Below are 20494 nucleotides of genomic sequence, written 5' to 3'. Positions count from 1 at the left end.
CAGTGTTGCTCTCTGCACCATTCCCGAACAATTCATTGCACTGCTCATACCAGCACTGTCCACAGTCACTTTGCAATCTTATCCTCCCTCGAGCAGGGCCCTGCATGCTTCTATCAGGTGCCCTGTGCATGTTCTTAGCTCCTTATCAGGGCTGTCCCAGCACTTCAGAGGGAACCAATGCCTGCCCGAGTGAGAAACTGCACCCCCACCCACCACCCCTCCTGCAGCAATAGTTTAAAAAGTTTTATTCCAACTTTTTGTTTGTCTGTTGAATGTTCGTTCTCAGTGAAGGACAACAGGCAACTCACTGGAAGCGATCGGAACTGAATTCGAGACTTTTCTGGCAGGTAGGAGACTAAATAATATGAGGCTTCTGTACAATGGCTGTCACAGTTGTGCATCCTTTACGGGGATCTTAACGTTTCAGAAGCTACTTGGAGATTGAGAGATCTTGACTATTAAGTATTCATATTTGACTGTTCATTATCTGCAAGTGCCTCCCAGTCCATCCCGGGCTGAACAGCCAGAGTTGCAACAAGACCTTCTTCACTGCTGATAGGCTGGGACTCCCTCACTGCTAGGTGAAACTCAAGGGATTGAGGGGTGGCAGGGGAAGGGGAAGGGAGAGGAGGGGGGTGCTGGTGGTGTGTAAGTTGTCTTGGCCTGCGGTCAACAAACTGCTGTAGCGCAGAACTCGGGAGCAGTGGGCTTTCTGGGTGCACGTTTGTTGTGGCATTTAAATTATCGCTGCAGGAACCTGGTGACTTTCCAGGCAAATGGACTTTAAATATCAATATCAGCTAGAGAAAGAACTGTGTCTCGCACCATACTCTTACTAGTCCATGGTATGACGAGTCCCTGCACTGGTCCGCATTCAGACCAGTCCTCTCACTAGTATACACTAGAACTAGCCCTAACTCACTAGTACAGGCTCTCACTTGCTCATATGCAGCAGCACTAGTCCACTCTCAAGTATGCACCAGTACCAGGGCCCTCTCATCCTATCACTGGTACACAGTGGCACTAGTTTTCCCTCACTGCTGTCCCCTTGTTGCACTCGCACTATAACTAGTGTCCTGCTGTTGTACTCTCACCTATAACAGGTGCCCGCCCATTACATACTCACTAGTACTTGCGAAACTCCCACTCGTAGATTTACATTGTGCTCCCTCAGGCGGGGGCTCGCTGCGAGAGAAGGATCACATACATTAGTACTCCAGTCTATCCAAAACAGTTGCAGTTTCTGGGGCCCAGTGTGGAGGAGCTGGTTTTAGCTACTTCCGTGCAGGTCTTTTAAAAAATTTGTTCGTGGAATGTGGGCGTCGCTGACAAGGCCAGCATTTGTCGCCCATACCTAATTGCCATCAAGAAGGTGGTGGTGAGCCGCCTTCTTGAACCGCTGCAGTCTATATGGTGTAGGTACTCCAACAGTGCTGTTAGGGAGTGAGTTCCAGGAATTTGACCTAGCAACAGTGAAGGAATGGCCAATATATTTCCAAGTCAGGATGATGTGTGACTTGAGAGGGGAACTTGCAGGGATGGGGTCATGGTCCAGCTGGTGCAGGTCGCAGGTTTGGAAGGTGCTGTCGTAGGTCTTTCACAAATTGCCGTTTATCAAGGACTGTATACAAACTGCGAGGTCGGGACAGGGATGCGGAAAAGTGGTGGGAACCATGGAAGCTCGTGTCACACAGACCTTAAGCGAGGAAATCACTAGCGAGCAGCGTACAGCTACGCAGAGGATCAGGGTTCCTAAGTATATCGGGGTTTTCCTGTCCATGCTGTGCTGGGTTGAGAATGTCTCGAGGCGGGATCCTACTGCACCCCAAACAGCTCCCATTCAAGGTTGGTGGGATGGGTGTGCTGAGGGAGTCCCCAGTAATAGTTGCTACCTGAGGAATTTTCTGGGGTTCCCCACCGACCAGACACTTAACTGGACCACAAATACTGTGGCTGCAAGAGCAGGTCAGAGGTCTGGAATTCTGCAGCAACTGACTGACCTCCTGACTCTCCAAAGCCTGTCCACCATCACAAGGCACAAGCCAGGAGTGTGATGGAATACTCTCCACTTGCCTGGATGAGTGTGGCTCAGGAAGCTCGATACCATCCAGGACAAAGCAGCCCGCTTGATAGGCACCCCATCCACAAACATTCACTCCCTTCACCACCGACGCACAGTAGCAGCAATATGTACCATCGACAAGATGCACTGCAGCAACGCACCAAGGCTCCTTCGACAGCACCTTCCAAACCCGCGACCTCTACCACCTAGACGGACAAGGGCAGCAGATGCATGGGAACACCACCACCTGCAAGTTCCCCTCCAAGTCACACACCATCTTGACTTGGAACTATATCGCCGCTCCTTCACTGTCACTGGGTATAAATCCCTCAGTATGTGGGAGTTCCTACACCACACGGACTGCAGCGGTTCAAGTCACTGACTCACCACCACCTTCTCAAGGGCTATTCCGGATGGGCTGTAAAATTAATCACAACTTCTTACCCATCAGTTTTTTCCTGCATCCCCCTCCCCTTCCTATCGGCTCAATTGCACTCAGGTACTACACCCAAACGCCCATGCCTCACAGGACAGCTATCCTCTTCCTTCTCCACCGAACACAACTGTAGAACCCCAACAACCACCACCAATGGTATCGGCTCCCACTAACAAACTGGGGATTGATCCTGAGGGTCCTGTGCTCCTTGTGGTTGAGATACTCATTGCAAGAATACACTGTGATTCCCTCTCACTGACCCAAACCTTCAGTTAGCATTGGGTGTGATCAAGCTGGTGCTCTGGGCGTTGCAGAACATCCGCGGCTTATCTGTACCAGGCATGTGCTGTGTTCAAGGAAGGGCAGTCAAGGGCCAGGGATGTTTATTATCAACAATGCTTGCAGCAGCTTGTTCATCCTGTCAGACTGAGACTAACTGGAGTCAGATCAACTAGAGTTAAATAAACTGTGGAGTTTGATGAACTGGAGTTAAACGTGTAGGAGTCAGACAAACTTTCACTGCTTGACTTTTCTCATCGTCTCTCCTATTCTATCCATCCGTTGTACTACATATGGGCCCTGCACCCAGGATCATGGCCCTGGAGTCCTACACCCTGTCTCTCAGTCCTACTTCCTGTCCCTGGCATCCTGCACTCTGGACCATGTCCCTGTCCCCGGGGTTCTGCACTCTGGACCATGACCCTGTCCCCGGGGTTATGCACTCTGGACCATGACCCTGTCCCCGGGGTTCTGCACTCTGGACCATGACCCTGTCCCCGGGGTTATGCACTCTGGACCATGACCCTGTCCCCGGGGTTATGCACTCTGGACCATGACCCTGTCCCTGGGGTTCTGCACTCCGGACCATGACCCTGTCCCTGGGGTTCTGCACTCTGGACTATGACCCTGTCCCCGGGGTTATGCACTCTGGACCATGACCCTGTCCCCGGGGTTATGCACTCTGGACCATGACCCTGTCCCCGGGGTTCTGCACTCCGGACCATGACCCTGTCCCTGGGGTTCTGCACTCTGGACCATGACCCTGTCCCCGGGGTTATGCACTCTGGACCATGACCCTGTCCCCGGGGTTCTGCACTCCGGACCATGACCCTGTCCCCGGGGTTCTGCACTCTGGACCATGACCCTGTCCCCGGGGTTCTGCACTCCGGACCATGACCCTGTCCCCGGGGTTCTGCACTCTGGACCATGACCCTGGGGTTCTGCACTCTGGACCATGACCCTGTCCCCGGGGTTCTGCACTCTGGACCATGACCCTGTCCCTGGGGTTCTGCACTCTGGACCATGACCCTGTCCCTGGGGTTCTGCACTCTGGACCATGACCCTGTCCCCGGGGTTCTGCACTCCGGACCATGACCCTGTCCCTGGGGTTCTGCACTCTGGACCATGACCCTGTCCCCGGGGTTATGCACTCTGGACCATGACCCTGTCCCCGGGGTTATGCACTCTGGACCATGACCCTGTCCCTGGGGTTCTGCACTCTGGACCATGACCCTGTCCCCGGGGTTCTGCACTCTGGACCATGACCCTGTCCCCGGGGTTCTGCACTCTGGACCATGACCCTGTCCCCGGGGTTCTGCACTCTGGACCATGACCCTGTCCCCGGGGTTCTGCACTCTGGACCATGACCCTGTCCCTGGGGTTCTGCACTCTGGACCATGACCCTGTCCCCGGGGTTCTGCACTCTGGACCATGACCCTGTCCCCGGGGTTCTGCACTCCGGACCATGACCCTGTCCCCGGGGTTCTGCACTCTGGACCATGACCCTGTCCCTGGGGTTATGCACTCTGGACCATGACCCTGTCCCCGGGGTTCTGCACTCTGGACCATGACCCTGTCCCCGGGGTTATGCACTCTGGACCATGACCCTGTCCCTGGGGTTCTGCACTCTGGACCATGACCCCGTTCCTGGGGTTCTGCACCCTTGGTTTCTCAGGAATAAAATGGCTGCAAATATATCTCACACTGTTTCCTTTTGCAGAGCAAAATTGAAAATGGGAATCTTTCGGCATAGCTGCCCGTTTCTGTTGAGAGTCCCTCGGGTCTTCCTCCAGAAAGCAGGCCCATCTCTGACCATCTATGCTCAATTTTGCCCCATGGCTTCCCGCAGCCTGGCAACTGCTGGTGTCAACTTGCAGTGGATAAAGGAGAAGGAACCATCTGGTAAGAATGGGGACAAAGGACACTCTTCCTGTTCTGGATTACTGGGATGTGGTAATCCCCAACTGAACTGATTTAATCGACGAATGTTCCCAGGGCAGGTACCGCATGGATTAGATACAGAGTAAAGCTCCCTCTACACTGTCCCATCAAACACTTTTAAGTGTGGGTACAACAGGAAATTCTCACAGTGCAGACTATAAATGCACCCTGCATCGCTGCGCAACCTACAACCTAAATAAGTAATGTCCATGAACACGTCATCATAGAAAGATTACAGCACAGAAAGAGGCCACTTGGCCCATCGTGTCTGTGCCAGCCAAAAAATGTTCCACCCATTCTAATCCCACCTTCCAGCATTTGGTCCGTAGCCCTGCAGATTACAGCACTTGAGGTGCATGTCCAAACTCCTTTGAATGAGTTGAGGGTCTCTGACTCAACTACCCTTTCAGGCAGTGAGTTCCAGACCCCCACCATCCTCTGGGTGAAAAAGCTTTTCCTCATCTCCCCTCTAATCTTGCTACCAATCACTTTAAATCCATGCCGCCTCGTCACTGACCTCTCTGCTAAGGTAAATATGCCCTTCACCTCCATTCCTTCCAGGCCCCTCACAATTTTGTACATTTAAGTCAGATCTCCCCTCAGCCTTCTCTGTTCCAAGGAGAACAACCCCAGCCTATCCAATCTTTCCTCATGGCTGCATTTTTCCAGTCCCGGCAACATCCCCATAAATCTCCTCTGTACCCTCTCTAGTGCAATTACATCCTTTCTGTAATGAGGTGACCAGAACTGCACACAGCACATTGGCCTAACCAATGATTTACACAGTTCCAGTATAACCTCCCTGCTCTTATATTCTATACCTCAGCTAATAAAGGAAAGGATTCCATATGCCTTCTGAAACACCTTATCAACCTGTCCTGCTACCTTCAGGGATCTTTGGACCTTCACTCCAAGGTCCCTCACTTCTTCTACACCTCTCAGTATTTTCCCATTAATCGTGTATTTCTTTGCCTTGTTTGACCTCCCCAAATGCATCACCTCACACTTTTATGGGTTGAATTCCATTTGCCACTTTTCTGCCCATATGACCAGACCATCAATATCTTCCTGCAGCCTACAGCAATCCTCCTCGCTATCTACCACACGGCCAATCTTTGTGTCGTCTGCAAATTTCTTGATCATGCCCCCCACGTTTACGTCCAAATTGTTAATATATACCACATAAAGCAGGGAACCCAGTCCTGAGCCCTGTGGAGCGCCACTGGAAACAGCCCTCCAGTCGCAAAAATACCAATCAACAATTACCCTTTGTTTCCTGCCACTGAGCCAATTTTATATCCACCTTGCTCTAATTCCCTGGATCCTATGGGATTTCATATTTTTAACCAGTCTGCCATGTGGGATCATGTCAAAAGTCTTGCTAAAAATCCAGGTAGACCACATCAACCGAACTACCCTCATCTATCTTCCTTGTTACTTCAAGATCTTCCCTTAACAAATCTACCCTAGATTAATCTGTGCCTTTTGAAGTGACAGTTTATCCTGTGTCTCAGAATAGATTCCAATAATTTGTCCACTACGGAGGCTAGACTGACTGGCCTATATTATTTGGTCTACCCCTCGCTCCCTTTTTAAAGATGTACAACGGTAGCAGTTCTCCAATCCTCTGGCATCACACCTGTATCCAGTAAGGACTGGAAAATGATGGTCAGATCTTCCGCTATTTTCTCTCTTGCTTCCTTTAATACATTTGGCACATTTCATCCGGCCCTGGTGATTTATCAACTTTCAAGGATGCTAATCCCATTAATACATCCTCTCCCCATGTTTATCTCATCCAATACTTCACACCCCTCTTCCTTAACTACAATATCTGCACTGTCCTCTTCTGTGAAGATAGACGCAATTAAGAACATTATCAACATCTTCCGCCCCTACACATCGGCTACCCTTTTGGTCTTTTATGGGCCCTACCCTGAGGCACAGTGTGGCTTTCGTGCAGAGAGATCGACTATTGACATGCTGTTCTCCCTTCGTCAGATACAGGAGAAATGCCGTGAACAACAGATGCCCCTCTACATTGCTTTCATTGATCTCACCAAAGCCTTTGACCTCGTCAGCAGACGTGGTCTCTTCAGACTACTAGAAAAGATCGGATGTCCACCAAAGCTACTAAGTATCATCACCTCATTCCATGACAATATGAAAGGCACAATTCAACATGGTGGCTCCTCATCAGAGCCCTTTCCTATCCTGAGTGGTGTGAAACAGGGCTGTGTTCTCGCACCCACACTTTTTGGGATTTTCTTCTCCCTGCTGCTTTCACATGCGTTCAAATCCTCTGAAGAAGGAATTTTCCTCCACACAAGATCAGGGGGCAGGTTGTTCAACCTTGCCCGTCTAAGAGCGAAGTCCAAAGTACGGAAAGTCCTCATCAGAGAACTCCTCTTTGCTGACGATGCTGCTTTAACATCTCACACTGAAGAATGCCTGCAGAGTCTCATCGACAGGTTTGCGTCTGCCTGCAATGAATTTGGCCTAACCATCAGCCTCAAGAAAACGAACATCATGGGGCAGGATGTCAGAAATGCTCCATCCATCAATATTGGCGACCACGCTCTGGAAGTGGTTCAAGAGTTCACCTACCTAGGCTCAACTATCACCAGTAACCTGTCTCTAGATGCAGAAATCAACAAGCGCATGGGTAAGGCTTCCACTGCTATGTTCAGACTGGCCAAGAGAGTGTGGGAAAATGGCGCACTGACACGGAACACAAAAGTCCGAGTGTATCAGGCCTGTGTCCTCAGTACCTTGCTCTACGGCAGCGAGGCCTGGACAACGTATGCCAGCCAAGAGCGACGTCTCAATTCATTCCATCTTCGCTGCCTTCGGAGAATACTTGGCATCAGGTGGCAGGACTATATCTCCAACACAGAAGTCCTTGAAGCGGCCAACATCCCCAGCTTATACACACTACTGAGTCAGCGGCGCTTGAGATGGCTTGGCCATGTGAGCCGCATGGAAGATGGCAGGATCCCCAAAGACACATTGTACAGCGAGCTCGCCACTGGTATCAGACCCACCGGCCGTCCATGTCTCCGTTATAAAGACGTCTGCAAACGCGACATGAAATCGTGTGACATTGATCACAAGTCGTGGGAGTCAGTTGCCAGCATTCGCCAGAGCTGGCGGGCAGCCATAAAGACAGGGCTAAATTGTGGCGAGTCGAAGAGACTTAGTAGTTGGCAGGATAAAAGACAGAGGCGCAAGGGGAGAGCCAACTGTGCAACAGCCCCAACAAACAAATTTCTCTGCAGCACCTGTGGAAGAGCCTGTCACTCCAGAATTGGCCTTTATAGCCACTCCAGGCGCTGCTTCACAAACCACTGACCACCTCCAGGCGCGTATCCATTGTCTCTCGAGATAAGGAGGCCCAAAAGAACTCTCTCCTTAGTTTTCCTCTAAATGTATTGATAAAACATCTTTGGGTTCACCTTGATTTAGTTTGCCAATATTCTTTCATGCCCTCTCTTTGCTTTCCTAATTTTGTTTTTGATGGTGGGTGCAGTATCATATTGGGTAAAATCTGTAACATAAAGCAGTGATGAAATATGGAGTAAGGGTCAAGCTGTGCCTCCCATTTAACTTGCGCATAGTCACTGGATGTCCATTTGTGTTCGTCTTTCAGGTCCGGGTGCCTTGATCTCAGCCTGGCTGTCCCCTAAGACAGTGGCTCGGCCCTCCAGCCAGGCTGTTGCACCCACTACTGCCAGCCTCATTGCCAACTGCCCTTTTGTGGAGTCCGAGATCAAAAAGGGCATCAGCACGGTCATTCGCAAAGCAAGCCTGGCAGTGCAAGAGGATGTGGCGGATACGAGCCCTCAGGAAGGTGAGAGCGGAGGGGGCAGCTGAGGTGAGCGGGAGTCAGTGGTTAAAAATAAAAGGAAGATACAGTGTCTCTTACGACCTCATGTCCCAAAGCGCCAATGACGTGCTTCTGAAATTCAGTCACTATTGCAATATGGGAAATGTGGCAGGCAATTTGCACACAGCAAAATTCCACAAATGGAATAACGACTAGATTCTCAGTTTAATTGGCCAGGACGCCAGGCAGCATTCCCCACATTCTTCTTTTATGTCCATCTGGGAGATCTCGGTTTAATGGGATGTTACCTCCAACACTGGTGCAGCACCACCAAGGGGTTTGGATGGTTGATATACAGAACGGCGGACATCTGAGAATAAGCTAGAGGAATCTAATCAAGGGTTCATGTGGTTTATATATTCAATAACAGACTGCGTTAGTGGAAAAATGGCAATATTTTAAATGGAGTAAAGTTGCAGAAGGGCCTTAGTGTGCAGATATAAAGGTCACTAAGACTAAGAACGCATAAAATACAAAAGCTAGGAGTTCATGTTGAATCTATCCATATTTGTCACCTCCAGACTCAACTATTTCAATGCTCTCCTGGCTGGTCTTCCCATCCTCCATTCTGCTGCCCTTATCCTATGTTGCACCAAGTCCAGATCATCTATCACCCCTGACGCGTTGACCTACATTGGCTGCCAGTCCCTCAACACCTCAAGTTTAACGTTCTCATCCTCGTGTTTAAATCCCTTTGACACCTTGCCCTTCCCGATAGTTGTAACGTCTTCCAGTTCTACAACCCCCTCTGCCTGAACTGTCTGTTCCTCTAATTCTGCCCTCTTGTGCATCCCTCATTCCCTTCCCATCATTTGTGTCTGTGTCTTCAGTTGCTAGGCTCCCTGCTCTGGAATTACTTCCTGGACCACTTCACACCAGCACCCACCTTCCTCAAAACCCAAATCTGTGACCAAGCTTTTAGTCAGCCCTTTGCTTTGCCAACCAATACTGTCTTCTCACGCCTCGGGGAAGCGCCATTTTCTATGTTAAAAGGTGCAATACAAAAGCAAGTTGTTGTTGATTTAACCCATAGTTAGGAACACTGCATGTGGTTTTGGGACACCCCATTATAGGAAGAAACTAAACAGACTGGAAAAGGTGCAGCACAGATTCCAAAGCATCAGAGATGGTGGGGGCAGTACAATGAGAAACTGGAAATCACAGTTCGAGCTTAGAGGGTTAAGAGATGGCTTAAACGAGGTCTTCGATACCCCAAGGGTTAAGATAAAGGTCAGAAGTTGGGGTGTCTGTTGACAATAACTGCACAGTGTTCAGTTCCGCTAGTAATTCTTCAGATAAATAAGCAGTCCATTCCCGCATGCGGCAAGACCTGGTCAACATCCAGGCTTGGGCTGATGTGTGGCAAGTAACATTCAAACAACACAAGTGCCAAACAATGCTCAGCTCCAAGAAGAGAGAGATGAACCACCTCCCCCTTGACAGTCAACTGCATTACCTTTGTCAAATCCTCCACCATCAACATCCTGCGGATTGCTATTGATTGGAGAATCAACTAGATCAGCTACATTAATGCTGTGGCTTGAAAAACAGGTCAGAGGCTGGGTATTCGGCAGTGAGTAGCTTCCTGGCTCCCTACATCTTCTCCATGACCCACAAAGCACAGGACTGGAGTGTGATAGAATACAATCCACTTCCTGGATGGATGTTGCTACACCACTCAAAAAGCTTGGTGCCATTCAGGTAAAAGCAATCGGCAACCCGTCCAACAAGCTAAACACCCACTTCCTCCACTGCTGCACGAAGGTTGCAATGTACATTGTTGACAGGATGCACTGAAGCAACTCGCTGTCCCCTCAGTTGCGCCCATGACCATGGCTCGTTATTTAGGCTCAAATGGTACAATGAAAGCTCCTGTTGCATTGTATCCCAATAACCAAAAATAGAGGAGTGAGAAATTATTAATAAGAGACAGAATTGCATTTCTAAAGCACCTCCCACAATCTCAGGCTGCCCTAAACTGTTTTACAACTAATTTGCGTACAGCAAGATCCCACCAACAGCAGAAACCAGATAATCTATTTTAGTGATGTTGGCTCAGGGGTAAATATTGGTCCAGAACACCGTACAGAAATTCAAAATAGTGGCTGTGGGATCTTTTACCTCCACCTGAGAGAGCAGACAGAGACCTCTGTTTAACGTCTTATCTGAAAGAAGGCACCTATTACTGTTGTGCACTCCCTCAGAACTACGACAGCACCTTCCAAACCCGTGACCTCTCTGTACCTCGAAGGACAAGGGCAGCAGATGCACAGGAACACCTGCAAGTTTCCCTCCAAGCCACACACCATCCTGACTTGGAACTATATCGCCGTTCCTTCAGTGTCACTGGGTCAAAATCCTGGCACTCCCTCCCTAACAGCACTGTGGGTGTACCTACACCCTATAGACTGCAGAGGTTCAAGAAGGCAGCTCACCACCACCTTCTCAAGGGGCAATTAGGGATGGGCAACAATTGCTGGCCTAGCCAGCAACACCCACATCCCATGAATGAATTAAAAAAAAACACCAGAAGTGTCAGTCTGGGTTATGGCCTCACGTCTCTGGTGTGGGCCTTGATTCCGCAACCTTCTGACTCAAAGGCCAAAGTGTTATCAACTGAGCCATGGTTGATGGAAATATTAGAAGATAAAATAATCAGCTGACAGCATAGGAATGCAAGAATGAATGGGGTGGATGTAATCATTGAGAGCTAGTGGTCCAGTCCAGGTGAAAGGGTTCATTCTTGTCAACTGTTACATTGTGCAACTGAACTATTCTCTTTTCCCAGAGTCTTCCAAGAGCCCAGCGACTTTTGGCTGGCAGTCTCGTCAGGTTAAGAGGCTCCAAGACTCTTTGCCTTCAGTTTGCAACGACAGCTTGCCTGTTACCCACCTTCTCCAGGACAACATGACCAAGGGTATGTGTGGGGCTTGCGGGTTTTATTAGCTGTGTCCTCTCAATTTTATATTCCAGAGCAGAAGGTTGGTTAGTTTGATTGGCTGTGGGGTTTTTTTGGGCTGGTATTTGGTTACATAATTTGCTGATTGGATGGTCGCTGATTTTATAGATCGAAATGCACAGAAGCTTCGACACAGAAACATTCTGCCCAATATGCTTGCGTCTGCGTTGACCCTCCGTACGATTTTGTTGGCTGATTGTTACTGGTGTTGACTTGGCTATTTGGGTGGGTTGGTTAACTGGTGGTTATTTGGTTGTATGATTGGCTGGTTGGCTAGTTGGTGGCATGGCTACTTTGGTTCTAAATAGCGTTTGGTTGCATCACTTTATGGTTGGTTGGGTCAGGTCACAGGCTGCCTGGTTGGTTATTTGTTTGCTTATTAAATTAGCTGCTTGGTTATTTCATTTGTTGATCGCTTACGGTGGTTGGTTGGTTTAGTTAGCTGAAGAGTTTGGTTAGCTGGCTGGATAGCTTGGTTGGTCAATTCAATCAGCTGGAAACCTCTCCACTGGTTGGAGCTGTACCTAGCACAAAGGAAGATGGTTGTGGTTGTTGGAGGTCAATCATCTCAGTCCCAGGACATCACTGCAGGTGTTCCTCAGGGTAGTGTCCTTGGCCCAACCATCTTCAGCTGCTTCAATGACCTTCCTTCAATCATAAGATCAGAAGTGGGGATGTTCGCTGATGATTGCACAATGTTCAGCACCATTCGCAACTCCTCAGATACTGAAGCAGTCCGTGTAGAAATGCAGCAAGACCTGGACAATATCCAGGCTTGGGCTGATAGGTGGCAAGTAACATTCGCACCACACAAGTGCCAGGCAATGACCATCTCCAACAAGAGAGAATCTAACCATCTTCCCTTGACATTCAATGGCATTACCATTGCTGAATCCCCCACTATCAACATCCTGGGGGTTACCATTGACCAGAAACTGAACTGGACCAGCCATATAAATACTGTGGCTACAAGAGCAGGTCAGAGGCTGGGAAATGTGCAGCGAGTAACTCACCTCCTGACTCCCCAAAGCCTGTCCACCATCTCAAAGGCACAAGTCAGGAGTGCGGTGGAATGCTCTCTACTTGCCTGGATGGGTGCAGCTCCAACAACACCCAGGAAGCTCGACATCATCCAGGACAAAGCAGCCTGCTTGATCGGCACCCCACCCACCACCTTCAACATTCACTCCCTCCACCACTATCGACGCACAGTGGCAGCAGTGTGTACCATCTACAAGATGCACTGCAGCAACTCACCAAGCCTCCTTAGACAGCACCTTCCAAACCCACGACCTCTACCACCTAGAAGGACAAGGGCAGCAGAAGCACAACCTGCAAGTTCCCCTCCAAGTCACACACCATCCTGACTTGGAACTATATCACCGTTCCTTCACTGTCGCTGGGTCAAACTCCTGGAACTCCCTCCCTCACAGCACTGTGGGTGCACCGACCCCAGATAGACTGCAGCAGTTCAAGAAGGCAGCTCACCACCTCCTTCTCAAGGGCAATTAGGGATGGGCAATAAATGTTGCTCTTGCCAGTGACACCCACATGCCACGAAAGAATAAAAAAACATTGTTTTGTTGTTTTATTTGTTTTGGAAGCTGGTCAAGCTGCTGGCTTGGTTAGTTAGTTTGGTTAGTTCAGTTGATTGCTGATTAATTTGGTTCACTGGTTAGTTGGTTGTTTTTAATCCTGGTTGGTTCGACAACAAATGTTTCACATTTCTTGTTGGCAGAGCTGCCCGTTTTTGGTTATGATGAATTCTTTGAGCAGAAGATTGAGGAAAAGAAGAATGACCATACTTACCGTGAGTTTAAAACCGTGAACAGAAAGGCAGAGGAATATCCATTAGCGGAATATTACTCCGAGCCACTAGCTGAAAAGAAGAACGTGTCAGTGTGGTGCAGCAATGACTACCTGGGGATGGGCAGTCACCCCGGTGTCCTGAAAGCAATCATGTAAGTAGATCCACAAACTGATGCAAACCCGCGCCCTCACACACTTCCACGCACAGGACTACAAACGGGGGAACGTAGGGACAATGTTCTGAGTTTGTGCGATAGTGGGTAGCCCACGCAGCCGGTTGGTTGTATTGGAAAGTTCTGGCCATACTGTGAATATGAGCATCTCCCGACCTGCATCGCAAACTCCAAGACTCTCCATACGCTTCCCGTCTACAAAATCTTACTTCCTTTCGTCAGACTTTTGTGGCGCTGTCATATTTTGTTTTATCATGCCTCTGTGGAGCACCTTGGGATGTTTTATTACGTTAAAGGCACTATTTAAACGCAAGCTGTTGTTGGATAAAGTCAGAGAATATGGACTTAAGGGGTAGCAGAATGGATAGCTAGCTGGCTTCAAGGGCAAAAGCAGAGAGGAGGGGGGTAAAGGGTAGTTATTCAGAGTGGCAGAAGGTGGGAAGTGGTGTTCCAGAAAGTTTCCCGCTGGGAACACTATTATTCACAATTCAGACTTTGGAATCAAAAACAGAATTTCTAAATTTGAAGAGGACACCAAACTGCAAGGGATAGTCAACGCTGAGGAGGACTGCAACAAATTACAAGGAGCTATGAACAAACCTGCAGAATTTGCAAATACATTTCAACTTAGATAAAAGTGAGATATTACAGTTTGGCAAGAAGAGCAAGGAGGTTGCACATTACCTAGAAACTAAGAATCTAGATGGGGTACAGCAGCAAAAGGACATAACACAATCAAACCAGCTCCCCTTGACATTCAATGCATTACAATTGCTGAATCCCTCACTATCAACATCCTCGGGGTTACCATTGACCAGAAACTGAACTGGACCAGCCATATAAATACCATAGCTACAAGAGCAGGTCAGAGGCTGGGAATTCAGCAGTGAGTAACTCATCTCCTGACTCCCCCAAAACCTGTCCACCATCTACAAGGCACAAGTCAGGAGTGCGATGGAATACTCTCCACTTGCCTGGATGGGTGCAGCTCCAACAACACTCAAGAAGCTCGACACCATCCAGGACAAAGCAGCCCACTTGATTGGCACCCCATCCACCACCTTCAACATTCACTCCCTCCACCACCGACGCACAGTGGCAGCAGTGTGTACCATCTACAAGATGCACTGCAGCAACTCACCAAGGCTCCTTCGACAGCACCTTTCAAACCTGCGACCTCTACCACCTAGAAGGACAAGAGCAGCAGATGCATAGGAACACCACCACCTGCAAGTTCCCCTCCGAGCCACACACCATCCTGACTTGGAACTATATAGCCGTTCCTTCACTGTCGCTGGGGAACTCCTTTCCTAACAGCACTGTGGGTGTACCTACCTCACATAGACTGCAGCAGTTCAAGAAGGCAGCTCACCACCACCTTCTCAAGGGCAATTATGGATGGGCAATAAATGCTGGCATAGCCAGCGACGCCCACATCCCTGGAACGAATAAAAAGGGATCTGAGGGTACAAATACATATCACTAAAAGTAGTGGCATGTTAACAAGGCCAGAAGAAAAGAACAAGCAAGCACTAGGGTTTATCTCTAGAGGGCCAGAATTGAAAAGTAAATAATCGATGCTAAACTTGCAAGGAACATTTGTTAGACTACTCCTGGAGCACTGTGCATAATTCTGGTCGCCATATTATAAAATATAGAGGCACGAGAGAGGGTGCAAAAAAAAATTTACAAGGATGATACCAGATCTGTGGGGGTTATTGCTGTACGGAGATGAAGAGGGGGCTGGGGCTTTTTGCTCTTGAAAAGAGAAGGCTGAGAGGGTGACCTAATGAGGTCTTTAAAATAATGAAAAGATTTGATAGAGTGGATAGAGAGAAGATGTTTCCACTTGCGGGGCAGACTAGAACTAGGGGGCCATCAATATAAGACAGTCAGTAATAAATCCAATGGGGAATTCAGGAGAAACTCCTTTCCCCAGAGAGTGGTGAGAATGGGAAACTCACTACCACAGGGAGTGGTTGAGGTGAATAGTATCGATGTATTTAAGGGGAGGCTAGATAAGCATATGAAGTAGAAGGGAATTGAGGGTTATGCTGATAGAGTTAGATGGGGAAAGACAGGAGGAGGCTTGTGGAGCACAAATGCCAACATAAGAAACAGGAGCAGGCGTAGGCCATTCAGCCCTTCAAGCCCATTCTGCCATTCAATGAGATCATGGCTGATCTTCTACTCCAACACCATTTTCCTGCACTATCTCCGTAACCCTTGATATTTTTAATAGGTAGAAATCTATCGATCTCCGTCTCGAACATACTCAACGATTGAGACTCTACAACCCTCAGGGGCAGAGAATTCCAAAAATTCACCTCCCTCAGTGAAGAAATTCTCCCCTTATGCTGAGACTGTGTCCCCTGGTTCTGGACTCCCCTAGCCAGTGGAAACAGCCCTTCTCTATCAACCCTGTCGAACCCTGTAAGAATTTTGTATATTTGAATGACATCACCTCTCAATCTTCTAAACTCCAGAGAATAAAGGCCCAGCCTATTTAATCTTTCCTCACAAGACAATCCCTCCATCCCAGGAATTAGTCTGGTGAACCTTCGTTGCACTCCCTCTAAGGCAAGAATATCTTTCCTTAGGTAAAGAGACAAGAACTGCACACAATACTCCAGGTGCAGTCTCATCAAGGCTCTATATAATTGCAATAAGACATTTTTACTCCTATACTCAAATCCTCTTGTAATGAAAGCCAATGAGACTGGTGTTTCAGTGACTCCTGACCCCCATCCCCCGGAGACAGATCCCGCAGGATGGCAGAGGCAAAACACAAGGTGGCCCCATAGTTTAGTGATGCCTCCCTCCAGATGCTCCTCCAGGCTGCAAGGGAAAGGTGGGAGGTCCCCTCCGCAGCGATGGCCAAAACAGTTCTTCCCACCTGACCAAGCAAGGCTGGATGGAGATCGCTGAGGAGGTTGGCAGCCGTGGGGTCAACACCAGGTCATGGGTACAGTGCTGCAAGAGGATCAGCAAACTCCTGAGTTTCGGCCAAGGTGAATGCGTCATAACTCTCCCCTTTTCAGTAATTGCAAGTGGCTACACAGGAGGAAGCAGGACATGGGGAGGGAGGCACTACAACTATGCAGGCAGAGGGGGTTAATTATCACCTCAACCTGACAGTTGCGACATGGGATGAATGGGCCAAATGGCCTGTGTCATACAGGCCCCCAACTGCCAAGAATGAGCATATTAATTTTGTCCTATGAACATTGATTTTAAACTGTCGCTGGAGCGAGGAAATGACTTGTTAAACAGATCAGCCGTGGCTGGATAAAACATTTGCATACTAACAGACAGTGCTTGGAGGGACAAAGGGGCTATCCCTGCTCCAATTTAACCCACAGTAGACTTTGAGCACCAGGCATTGTGTGTACGAAGAGACATTCAAAGGTTGGCTTAGACAAGAGAATCCACAAACAAGACGTGGTCAGACCAGCTAGTCACATGACTAACTTGCGTGGCAACCTGGGTTTTTCTGAAACACAAACAAGAAATGCTGGAAATACTCAGCAGGTCTGGCAGCATCCGTGGAGAGAGAAGCAGAGTTGACGTTTCAGGTCAGCGACCCTTCATCAGGTTCTGTGGGAAAGTGAGTTAAGGTAGAGGTTCAGCCAAGATCATATTGAATGGCGGATCAGGCTCGAAGGGCTGAATGGCCTACTCCTGCTGCTATTTCTTACGTAATGATGTCTGCAGGCCCTGCTTCACTCGTCCCCCATGCTCTAACACTTTTTTTTAACCTGAAGAACGGACTTGGTCCTGGGTCCCCTTATCGAACAGTAAAGAAAATTGACCGCTATATTTGAGAAGTTTAGAAATGTGACCCAAATGACTACCAGCCCTGCAAACATTTAACCTCCCAGCAGACTATTGGAAGAGAGGGGAGGGATATTGTCCTGGTGCCAACACCCCTCCCTCAGCCAACACCAAACTGCTCATTCATTGTGCTGCTGTTTGTTGAATCTTGCTGTGCACACGTTGCCTTCTGCATTTGCCTACATGACAGTGATTGCACGTCATTGGCCGTGAAGTAATTTAGGGCCACATGTAAATGCAGCTTCTGCATGATATGTAAACACTGCTTACTCTGCTGTCTGCAGGGACACGGTACAGGAGTACGGTGCAGGAGCTGGCGGGACTCGCAACATCTCCGGAACCAGCAAGTTCCACGTGGACCTGGAATCAGAGCTGGCCAGCCTTCACCAAAAGGATGCTGCCCTTCTCTTCACATCCTGTTACGTGGCGAACGACTCAACTCTCTTCACTTTGGCCAAACTGCTTCCAGGTATAGGACAGGGAACTCAGAGATGAACTATTACTTGGAGAGGAGAAGGGGCGAAGGTGGGATAGACAGAGAAAGGGAGACAGAGAGATAGACAGAGAGGGATAGGGAGAGAGTGGGCCTGAGAGAGAGAGAGAGAGAGAAAGAGAGAGAGAGACACACAACAGAAGACACAGCGAGGAGAGCAGGGAGAGAAATAAATAGAGGGGCAAGAGAGGAAGTGAAGCAAAGCGAGAGACAGCGCGCAACAGACAGACAGTGAGAGGGAGAGTTGATGAGCCTCGACTTCCTGTTTACTTGAAGTGTGACAACTAACTCCACAATAAGCAAAATGGTTAAGAGACTGTTTGAATCCTGCAGGCTGTGAGATTTACTCGGATGCTGGGAACCATGCGTCCATGATCCAGGGGATCAGGAACAGCGGAGTGCCGAAGTTTGTCTTCCGGCACAATGACGTCGAACACCTGGAGCAGCTTCTGAGGGAGTCAGACCCAAAGACCCCTAAAATTGTCGCATTTGAGACTGTGCATTCAATGGATGGTAAGGAATCAGACGCAACGCCAATGTGCCAGCCCTAGAGATCATGGTACAAGGAGAAAAGGAGGGAGCCAAGTGTCGGTGCCAAATAGTTAAATATGGAATAGCAGCTTTTCATTGCTTCATTCAGAAATTATTTTGAGATACTAGTAATTCATGACGTGACTGTGGTAACTGCTTGGGATCGACAGGTGACTTGGGCGTAGGGTTCCCAAAGTTTCTCATCAGTGGTGTTTTCCTCACCTCATGTTTGGGTTTGTTGCAGACTAATTGATTGCTGTGAATAGACATCAGCTCCATTATCATCATCTAGCAACTCCTATGCGTTAGGTCGAACCTTTCCGCTCGAGAAGCCACTTTGGCTGTGTCATTTTACGAGCCCTCCTTCCTGAGGGGAGGGACCTTGCACTTTGACATCCAAGTGAACAGACAAACCTCTCATCCGAAAGACGACACCTCGGAAAGTGCAGCACTCCCTCTGTAGTGCCCTGGGAGTCAGCCAAGATTGTATGAAGATCTCCTCTCTGTCTGACTGAGGAGCAGGGAACACCAACTGGTCAGCCAGTGCATCTGTGGTGATGGGAGGTCTAAAACTCTTCAGTGAGCCTGGGCTACAGGGAGGGTGGAAAAATGAGTCCATGGTTCTGCTGTCTGTTACAACCAGGAGACTCCTGCTGGAGAGACGTGTGTTTGTATCTGGGCGCTAGCCAAAACTCGTTGTCTGAAGATGGGGGTGGCGGGGGTGGGCAGCACTATAATTGGTCTCAGTATCCCTGTAAGGTAGAGGGTTAATCGACTATTGCACAGTCTCCTAATCTGGTAGCTGCGCATTGGAACATGTACGGATGCGAAGCAGGATGTTGTGGAGTTAGGTTGGCAAAGAAACACTAACTTTTCAGAGGCGATGCAAGTCTGCCCTGCCCTTTATGGATTTATTCAGCAAGGTAATGATCGCTCATTGTCTAACTGTACAGAATGACTGTTAATTCACGGAAAAGGGTCATTCGCTGCCTGACTGGGCAGAGCCGCTGTTTATTCATGGTAAGGGTCACTCGTGGCCTGACTGTAGAGTGTTTGAAACCAGCCAGTAAACTGTCCACTTCCTGTCGCCCAGGTGGTATCTGTCCATTGGAGGAGCTGTGTGATGTCGCTCACAAATATGGAGCCATCACTTTTGTAGACGAGGTGCACGCAGTGGGACTGTACGGAACTCACGGAGCCGGGATTGGAGAGCGGGATGGCATCATGCACAAAATAGACATCATATCGGGAACACTCGGTGAGTCAGTGCCACGGTTGTGCTGTGCCCATTGTTGAGGGCCAGGGCTTGTTTATTAGGGGAGGAACGCAATGAAAGAATACAGGAGTTATTACACCGATGGGTGATGGTCAAACAGTGGGAAGGAGATCAAGGAGCAAATCTGCAGGAAAACTGCAGAAAGTCGCAGGAATGTTCGTGATAATGCAGGGGGGGAGGGATTCCATTATTTTAACGGGATAGGAAATAACAATGGGAAAATAACAGTGTAAAAGGCAAAGGAGGAGGAGAAATTCCTGAAATGTGTACAGGAGAACTTTCTTGATCAGTGTTTTTTCCAGCCCAACAACGAAGGAAGCAGTGGTGGATATAGTCCTGGGGAATGAAGTGGGGTAAGCGGTGGATATGGGGGAGCATTTGGGGTACAGTGTTCACAACATCATTACATTTACAGTACTTATAGAAAAGGACAAGGAAAGATAAAGTGTGAAGATACTCAACTGGAGGAGGGCTATACTTCAGTGAGTTGAAAAGGAATCTAGTCCAGGGAGACTGGAAGGTAAAAGAGTAAATGAGCAATGGGAGTCCTTCATAGGAGATAGTTCAAGAACAGGCAGGACACATTCCCAAGGAGGACATCTAAAGCTAGAGCTCCCTGGACGATTAAAGAGAGATTAAAATGAAACAGATACAAGGAGGCTTATGACAAAACAGCAGCTTCATAATACTGTAAAGAGTCAAGCTGTATACAGGAAGTGCAGAAGAAAACTGACGAAGGAAATGAAGAGAGCAGAAACAGAGGAACTGTGGCTATATACACACAAATCATTGAAGGTGGAAGGTGGTAGGGCAGG

At 48.7% G+C, this 20494-nt stretch overlaps 1 protein-coding gene across 3 annotated transcripts in view; it reads left to right on the top strand.

Annotated features, from left to right (window-relative positions):
- The first annotated feature begins 239 nt into the window (after positions 1–239).
- Positions 240–20494, top strand: part of LOC137358233 (5-aminolevulinate synthase, non-specific, mitochondrial-like) — a 29304-nt gene continuing 9049 nt past the window's right edge. For 2 of the 3 annotated variants that reach the window (XM_068024118.1, XM_068024119.1), the window contains exons 1-8: positions 240–347; positions 4498–4679; positions 8368–8568; positions 11393–11521; positions 13302–13524; positions 17664–17848; positions 18206–18385; positions 19497–19661. In XM_068024118.1, coding sequence (XP_067880219.1) covers positions 4511–4679; positions 8368–8568; positions 11393–11521; positions 13302–13524; positions 17664–17848; positions 18206–18385; positions 19497–19661 — 1252 coding nt within the window. In that variant the 5' untranslated portion in view covers positions 240–347; positions 4498–4510. The remainder of the gene's footprint in view (positions 348–4497; positions 4680–8367; positions 8569–11392; positions 11522–13301; positions 13525–17663; positions 17849–18205; positions 18386–19496; positions 19662–20494) is intronic. The other variant, XM_068024120.1, reaches the window with a different exon arrangement.

Source organism: Heterodontus francisci, chromosome 49 (assembly GCF_036365525.1).
Source record: "Heterodontus francisci isolate sHetFra1 chromosome 49, sHetFra1.hap1, whole genome shotgun sequence".
Lineage (NCBI taxonomy): Eukaryota > Metazoa > Chordata > Chondrichthyes > Heterodontiformes > Heterodontidae > Heterodontus > Heterodontus francisci.
This window is presented reverse-complemented; position numbering and strand designations above follow the sequence as displayed.